The sequence below is a fragment of the Lytechinus variegatus genome, chromosome 3 (assembly GCF_018143015.1).
Source record: "Lytechinus variegatus isolate NC3 chromosome 3, Lvar_3.0, whole genome shotgun sequence".
In the NCBI taxonomy this organism is placed as follows: Eukaryota; Metazoa; Echinodermata; class Echinoidea; order Temnopleuroida; family Toxopneustidae; genus Lytechinus; species Lytechinus variegatus.
The window spans coordinates 69,295,347-69,304,765 of NC_054742.1; the positions used below are offsets into that span (position 1 = coordinate 69,295,347).

Genomic DNA, 9,419 nt, shown 5'->3' on the forward strand with positions numbered 1-9,419 from the left:
GCACTGGGCGACGATGACAATCTAACTTCAATTTCAAAGACCAAATTCTGCTTTCCTTTAACAGAAGAATGATAGTAAACTCTCTAATTTGGTAGAGAAATAACCTAAGATCACAAAATACAGTGTGAAATTTGTAAATAGTCCACTGAATTCATGTGGTTATATCAATTTATACGTACTCACCGAAGTGTTCGTAGGTCCATTTTTGTGTGGAAAGAAAAGTTTCAGAATGAATAAATTAGATGACGTAATGAGGTCAAATGAATAATTACTTCTGTAACACGATACCACTAGTATCGATGACAAAGAATCGGGGAAATCGCGTATTAATGACGCTCTTAGCCAATGACAAGGCCGGAATATGAATATATTTACGCTCATGAATGTCAATGGGGGCTTATTTTTGTCTTCAAATGATCGCGGTAGGCGGAGTCTAATCTCATTTGTTTTGTGCTGAACGCGCGCGCAGCTTTCGGTCTAGTAATATATTATAAGGTCTTTGGTTTATATGCAGGTCATTGAAAGCAAATTGAGTACCCAGTATCTTCACTATTATTATAATTGCCATTATTGTCATAAGAATTTCATTGTCATTGTGTTTCTAAACTTCTTTTAAAAATATGGAATGATATATTTATGCATGCTTGATAGCAATAATTGTTCAGTTTTCATGGCATACCGTTTCATCAAAGCTAAATGATAGTAGTTGCAGTAAAACACTAATTTTGTGAGAAAATCTGTAAAACCAAGGTTAAGTATGACTATATCATCGTGGATCTAGATCTGGTACAGTAACATAAACTGAACTTTGTGAAATCATAAAATCTAAGCTGAAATACGATCACACTGAAGATCGCCAACACAGATAGGCAAATTTGGGATAGTGTATCATTATTGCTGGAATAAAGACCTGAAGGAAGTGACCGATTCCGCGCTTATTTTGCTTATTTCTCCGCATTTACACAATTTCTTCCAGAATCCTTTGGCACATATTTTTTATTCATACAAACAGACACTTGGGTGGTCATTATATTAGATTCTGTAAAAAGTCATTTTGAGATCGTTCCCAGAACTGGAATTTATCTTTAAATTGGCGATCATTGAGGTGTACTGTTTTTACTGACTTGACATGTATTTATATGAAAAAGTCATCAGTATCACTCATGATCACTATCTCCATGGCAGACAACTGACGATCCCAGACTCGGAAGACATGCCTGATTCTTACATCAGGGCTTACCTTCTACCAGATAAATCTAAAGGTGGTAAACAGAAGACCAAAGTCATCAAGGATACAAGGGATCCGGTGTTTGACCACACGTAAGTAACCTTGTCATCTTTGTTTTCTCCTTTCCCCCTCTTTCTCTTTTCTTTCCTCCCTACTTGATCCTCCTCCTCTTTCTGCTGCTTCTTCTTTTTTTCCTTCTTGTCTTCTTCCTCTTTTCACCCTCCTTCTCTTCCTCATTACTAATTCCCCTGTCATCATCTTATTATTATTATTATTCCTCTTCTTTTTCTCCTCCGTCTTCTCTTCCTCTTTCATCCCTCTTCTCTTCCTCATTACTATTTTCCCTTTGTTTTTAGAGTATAATTGTCACTTCTTCCTTTTCTTCTTCTCCTTCTTCTCTTTCTCCTCCTTCTCTTCCTCTTTCATCCCTCTTCTCTTCCTCATTATTATTTTCACTCTGTTTTTATAGTTTCATTTTCATTTCTTCTCCTTCTTCTGGGTCTTCTTGTTGTTATTCTTCTCCTCCTCCTTCTTCCCCTTCTCCTTCTCATTATCCTTTTTCTCTTCCCTATTACTATTTTCCCTCTTCTTCTTCTTCTCATTTTCCCTCTTTGCTCCTTATTTCTTTCTCTTCCTTTCTTCCTCCTTCATCTTCACCATTTACTATAAAGCTTTTGTCACATGCTGCTGAAATCCTGTAATATCATTGGTTGTAACATATTTCTTTAATATATAGCAGCCATCATTAATAGTGAAACTTTCATGAAAAGAAAACAAAAATTGTATATTGTATTCTGTTTAAATCGAAGTGATCATGATGGGTCATGTTAAAAGTTCTTTTGGAACAGAAACCATAAATTCAACAACAAATGTTATCCTTTTTGGCAATAATTGGGGGAGAAAAGGATTGGAGCAAGGATGAGGGAGAAGTTGATTGTAGGATGACTGGGAGTAGAGTGGGTAGTGAATTGTATTTGTAATTGATGAGGCATTTTTAAAAAAAATTGTGATTATTCAAAACTGAGGAAATCTTGATTTCTTTACCAGGTTTGAGTTTTCCTGCACATCGACGGAGTTGTCGGAGAGAGTTCTTGATATCTGCGTCAAGAATTCAAGCTCTTTCCTACATCTTAGTAACCCAACAATTGGCCAGGTAAGTTTTTTTTCTTTTTTTTTATATTTAAATTCGTTATGCCACTCCCATGTTAAACAGCACCTAAGCTTGTATAATTCTTCCTGGGTGATGTCGAAAAATCGCTCTTAGATTCCTTTTTGCGAGTGGTATAATGCATCACTGCTATGTACAGATCATGCTCGGCGAATGAGAGATGTCACATACTTAATAATAATCCACTGTTAATTCGCGCTTAATACATAATAAGGAGCACTTTACAGATATATTATCAGCCCAGCCATTGGATCCTGGCATGCCCGCACATAATGTATGCACCTTCTCCACTCCCGGGGGAGCATTACAAAATATATGTATGTGAACAAAGCTTCTGAAACCAAACGTATGGCCTTTATAGACAAGTGGTCCCTCTATACAGGTGGTTTGATTGTGTTTTAGGATTTCTGGGAAATGTTGCAACTAGTTTCATTAAAGATATGCATTTTTTTCTCTCTTTGTCATGATAGGTGGATGTTGACCTTGCAAGCTTAGACCTTAGCAAAGCCACAACAGAATGGTAAGTCGACAGATGCAAATCGAAAAGTCTATTTACCAAAAAATCAGAATCTTCATATTTTATCACTCGGAAAATGCTCAATAATACATAACTTCTCTGGAGGAGTAAATATTCATCCATATCCCTTGGCTGGTATGAGATAAGAACATTTTTTTTTCAAGTATTTCACTTGGCTCACTGGCAGAAATTTTATGAAGTCCTAAGATGCTTATGGCACTAGCCCAGCAACTGTTCTCTTGTATTACTATAACCAAAGGGTCTTCATTTCTGTTTGATGTTGTTCGTTAATAGGTGTACGTTTCCTGTCCGAAATAGAATACATAGTAAGCAGTTGAATATGAAGCCTATATTGACCAGTGAAAAAAAAAAGACATGTTATAAGGGGGAAAATGTATAATTATATATTTTTGTATAATCCTTTAATTTTTTTCTGTTGAATTGCAGGTATAACCTAAAGAGGATCAGTCCCGACTCTGTATCTCGGCTCTCAATGAGCTTCACCTCGTGACCTCAACCCACCAACCAAGCTATTAAGACTACCTTGATACAAGGCTGAAATGATGCACAGAGCACTTGACATATACATTTTGAAATCTCTAGGCATTAATGATGCATGGATTAATCTTTGTTCACATATGGTGCAGGAGATCAGTTATAAACATTTTATTTGTGCATTCGTCATAGCCGACACATCATTTCATACCATATGGAGCATCTCTTTTTTGTTCACACTTACCCAACTCGGCAATATTTACCCTATTATGCTCGGGTAGAAAAGACTTGGTCTGACTGAATAAGTTGTTCCTAGGGTAGTGCCATACACATATTGTCATTCAATATTGCATACTGAGAGTAAATTGAAATAATTATATTATGATATAATTATAACAATTTTTTGTATTTAACTGCATCATATGTGAACATCCCTCAATGAAAATATTCACAAAGATCGCAATATGGGATTCATCAACAGCATGCGTGTATTCATTCTTGTGTGTAAAATTGCTTCACACTCGACTGTAAAGTTTGTACGATTGTGGCATTCCCCTTTCTCTTTGATACTTGCCTATTAAACAACTACCAGAGGCCAGTAACACAAAACTTAGCAATGATTGTACAACATTTTTCTATGATTGATTGCATTGACTACAATGTACAATCAATCATAGAAATCAAGCGTACGATCAATCGCTAACCTTTGTGTTATCGGACATAGGTATATGGTTTTCACACAATGCACCACTTGGCTTGCTTATTCAAAGCGTTTCCATAGTAAATCAATATTCCTAAACATTCAGATTTAATTGTATATGTAGATGTTTGACTTCCATGAAACTCTGAAATGCTCTGAAAAGCAACATGTCAGTCAATTTTGTTGCATTGAATTTCTTCTATCCATCATGGTCTTCTATTTCCCAATTTTGTTTCTGAGATTTCTGTACTGCAAGTATTGCCCAAACATGCCAGCAAGTTTCCATTTAAAAGTCTTTGGAGCTTTTGGAATGCAAGCGCTAGTGTAATGGTCGTGTGAATTTCCGATTCTATTTGTACAGTTTTAAAAAGATTTTGTGCTATGTCTTTTTTGTGTTTGGGTGCTCATTTTCATATTGCCAAACGAAACACTTGTAATGCATTTAACCTAGCAACTTATTTAATATTTACTTGTACTATTTAACAAGAATCCTAGTGATGCACAGTATGGAAAGAGTATTTTACTGACTTGCATGCTTTTAATCAGCATTACTTCTAATAATATTGGTAATGATGACAATAATAATAATAATGATAATGACAAAAGATGATAATGAACAATAATAATAGATATTAATGGGCAGTTACATACTACATAGCACTGCATATCTAGATATGATCTATTCCCAAGCACACTGTAATCTTCATTATGGATGAGGTAAAGCTCAACACATCGCATATTGAATACAAAATGAAATATATATATCTACTTAAAATTTAATCGCACTTTGATATACAATATGAAATGGTTGTACATGAGGGTTTAATATTATGCATGCACACTATATTAATGGATTATTAATATACTCCGTGGTCATAGAAGTTACAGGGAGAACAGACTCGAGTTGGTTGTGTATGAATGACGATCTATACATCATATCTTAACGATTAGGCAATCCATTGCCATGTGGGTGGTGGATGATTATGCCTGTATCTTGTGAAATCATGAGGATGTTTGTGGTTGTTGAATTGTGTGCTTTGTATACCCCTTCCTTTGTTCTGTGTTGTAAATTTATGATATGATAGGAAATGATTTTGCTCGAGAGAGTAAACGATATGTGATGATGTTAGGGTCTTATGTATTGATGTACAACTGCAAACAAATCTTTGTTCTGTAGTATATTGAGCACATGTAGTGATACCACATGATATAAAGAAAGTCAGTGTACTTGTTTTTACCCGGAGAGGTAATTAACTACCTTTGATAAGTTGATCAGGAGTTTTACTAACAGAATATTTTTTATTTTGCCAGGTTCACAATAATGTCAGATTAAAAGCCTCGATGGTTTTAAACTCTTTATACCCTAAATAGACTGGGCTATTTCGACGCCTAAGAAGACTGGGGGGGGCTGATTCAGCCCCCCCTTATGATCTCGGCCGTCGATCGCGCGATCGCGACGAAAATTGGCACACGCGTTACCCATGGCATTATCTACAAAATTGTAACATCAAATTCTGCAAAAATCTGTTTGATTAATTATGCTAATTTATGCGTAAAATCATAAGTTTGCTGTATTTAATAGAATAATGACCCTGAAATGCTAATTTTTGTTTCACATACTCTAGATAGGCATCTGATCAAATTTGTTTAAAAAAATTTTAAACATCACATTTATTTTCTTATGTATTCTATTGTTTTCTAAATTTCTTATGTATTTCTTTGTTTTTCGACTTTTTGTTTTTTATTGTTTTTTCAATGGAAATTGTCGGGGACTTTATTTGGACCATAAAAAAGATAAAATTAATTGATTTTAAGCAGTAAAAGGAAAAATAATGATACATTTATGAATTTTGGTTAAAAACACTATTTGCATTGGATTTGTACACAAATTCACGTTTTTGAGTAATTTTGGGTGTGCATGCACTTACGAAATGTTGCGTAATTTCCGAACCGCGTACCCGGGGGTCACAATTTTGGTCTCAAAAGTTGCGCGAGACTTGAAAGTAAAAAGTCAGTGAGCGACGCGGTCAAAAAATTTTGCGCGGCGGATTTATCGCGAAAAATGTCGAGGGGGGGCTGAATCAGCCCCCCCCCAGTCTTTTTAGGGTTAAAGGAGTGTACTTGTATAATGTGAAGATAAAAAAAATATTGTTCTTCCACTGTAATGTATTAAAATGTTTCAAAGAATTGTCATGATATATACGTATTGTCAATGTCCCAAGTACGTCTGTTGTCCTCATGATGTTGATATGTTTATCGTGTCATTTGGATTGGACAGTGATACTGGATGGAAACAGTAAATGGTGGTGGAATACTAGGAGTATTCATAAAGAAAATGGTGTTAAACCAAGGTGATTCTTTTTCATTTTGCTTGAAATGGGAGAATTAGCACTGCCGATTTTTTAGTTTTATGTTTAGCCATGAAATATTGAATGGTCTTATTGTCATAAGCTTTACCGGTACACAAGGATCATCCAGAAGTGATGGGTCAACGCGTCGAGATAGACGTAGGGAACTTAAACTAGCCACAGTCTTTGAGGCAGGGTATTCAGTCATGTAGTTAAAGCAAGATAGATTATGTCAACTTATGACATGATATCATATTAATAGAGAGTTAAATATGAAAATGGGCACCAGTGTTGTACAGTATATGAAATTTGCTTCTTGAATGAAAAATATGAAATAACTCCTCCAACATCTATCTACATGTATTTCTGTTGTTTTTAGGATGTCATCTCACACATGATTTTCATATGCACAGCAACATATTTGTGAATAATTTTTGTGATTTTTGAAATATTTCAGTGAACTGGTGTACATTATGTATCATAACTTTGCTTTCAGATTTTCATTTTGTAATTTTACTTTCAGATTTTCATTTTGTAAATGGATTCTTCCAGTTTGAAGTGAAATCAAGTCTTTTTTTTTCTATGGGTTTAACCTAATTTCCTTTATGTTCTGTGTACATTTTTTTTTATTTGATGTAGAATAAGATTACGCATGTACATAATTAGTTTCTTGTATTTGCTTAAGAGCAGGTTAAGGGGTCCTAGCTTACCAATAAAATGGCTGAATTCAAGTTGGTTTGCAATTGAACGTCTGAAATTCAATGAAAATTATATTTTGGTGTAAATCATAGATTTTTCAATTTTTTCAGTTACATTTGTCATTCATCAGGTTTTGAATAGATTTTGCAAGATGATGTATATTTATTAATCTCCCTTTCCTGTGTATTCATGCTGCTAAAATTTCTATTTCAGAAGAAATGTTCCTTGATGTTTGGAACTGACTTAATGCAGTCGTTGTGAATCTTGCCTTGTAATCAAAGGGTCGTGTGTTCAAATGCCAGCATCCTTTGGCAAGGCGTCAGTGCAGACTTAGTCATTTTCCACCCAGCTTTTGAATGGGTACCCTATCAGATGCGAAAGCCAGTGTGGTAATGCCTTGCAATTGAGTTTGGAAACTCTTGTTTGAATGGTCCCCAGGGAGTGGAGAAAGTGCATACCTTATGTGTGTGCAAGCAAGAATCAGATGGTTGATTAGTGGACCAGAAGACTGATGGCTTATATTCTCCACCAAGGGATTTCAGTTTCAGAATCAACGCCTTACCTATATGACTTGCTTTTTCGCTCTTGTAACCCAAGGACAAGACAGTGAGCCACTGTATCACGCCTCGTTTTTCATTTAAACAAAATTGAATCACTTACCAACAGGCATGCATAATGTCTTCTATTCAGATAATGCCTGATTAAACTTTATTGTATTTTGATGGTTAAAGAAGTTTGAGACATTCACCTATTCTTAAGTAAAAAGTCTTCCAGCATTCTGTAACTGCTCATTGGCAGTAAAGTTATGTCCATGTATCGTTGGTGATGGCAACATGTTTTTGTGAATCTGTTTTTGAAGAAAGGCATCAGAGGGTCTATTTCTTGATGTTTTTTACTCTATTATAAAACTTTCAAATGAAAATATTTTCTTAAGGAAAAAAATTCTTTCTTTTCTACTTTCATCATATCGTATTCCCCATTCCATTAAACATATCAATTTCTGGCCGTGAAAATTGTCCTATCTCCTATACCAAACTATATATCTAATGTTAATAACCTGTAAGTATTTCTATTTATCATTATGATTTTTTTTTTCATTTGTCATTGTGTAATATTTCCGTCATATCATATCTTTCTTTATGGAATAAAAACACATCTTTTATCAGGTAATCATTTTTTTTTTAAAATCTGGTGTGTGCATCTTTCATTGCTCCAAACATTTTGTATAACATCCAATATTTTCTTCTTGTCCATTGTCTATCTTTTTAGTGAATCTTGGTCTGTATCTAGGGTTAGACTTGTCTTTCAAAAAAATGAATGCTTTGCCAATAGCTTTAGTAATTAATCTTGAAATGATTAAAATGTTCTTTGTAAAAGTCATTGTCTTTGCACTTTCCTTTGTGATGAAATGAAAACATTGAAATTCTATTTGATTCCTGCCAACACAGAAATTGTTAGAAAAAGAAATCAAATTCACTCCAGAAGTGCTACACTTTGTTTTGTTTATTGTATGGTTAATGTTCTTGCCTTCAAAGAGTTTATGACTTTATTTGAATTAGATTGGTAATGCATTTTGATTTCAAATTATAACAAAGGTGTTATTTTAATGCCATTAAAAGATATGAATCACTTTCAAATAAGGTTGACTAAATGACTTTCAAATATTGCACCGCATTAAAAAATGAATTAAATATCACAAAATAACACATTTTGACATAGTGAGATCTCTGTACAAGAATGCACAATACAAAAAAGTGACTTTCATTGTATAGTTATTGAGAACCTGAACGATACTGCTTATGTAATAATCGTATATATAAACATATATATATATACTAGTTTGTAAATTTACAAACTTTTTTTTATCTGTGCAATGTATTCTGGGTAAATATAGACAAGGGAATAACCGTTGGATATAAATATGAAGTTTTTTATGATATATTTTATTTTGGTCAAGAAATTATAATGTTTATAGGAATTTTGAGACTACTTATCCCATTATCCCATATAATACTATTTTATAACGGTTTGGAACTACTTAGCCTGTATCTTCGCAAATATGAATGTGTGTTTGTTATGACAAGTGTATTGTTTTAGACATTAGATTGTTCGGTCTTTTTATTTGTGAAATGTATGTGGTGAAAACTTTGGTTTCTTGTGAAATATTAAATTATGTTATTTGTGCACATCTTGTTTCGATTTTACTGGGTTTTTTGTGTTTTTTAGGAATGAGAAATACAGAGGGGATGAAAAGGAGATAAAGT

The 9,419-nt window shown here is 34.0% G+C and overlaps 1 protein-coding gene across 1 annotated transcript in view; it reads left to right on the forward strand.

Moving 5' to 3' along the window:
- The window catches only part of LOC121411791 (extended synaptotagmin-2-like), a 79,321-nt gene extending 73,883 nt beyond the window's left edge, over positions 1 to 5,438 (forward strand). Inside the window, exons 23-26 of the mRNA XM_041604648.1 lie at positions 1,186 to 1,320; positions 2,276 to 2,381; positions 2,867 to 2,916; positions 3,361 to 5,438. Coding sequence (XP_041460582.1) covers positions 1,186 to 1,320; positions 2,276 to 2,381; positions 2,867 to 2,916; positions 3,361 to 3,424 — 355 coding nt within the window. The 3' untranslated portion in view covers positions 3,425 to 5,438. The remainder of the gene's footprint in view (positions 1 to 1,185; positions 1,321 to 2,275; positions 2,382 to 2,866; positions 2,917 to 3,360) is intronic.
- Positions 5,439 to 9,419: the final 3,981 nt, after the last annotated feature.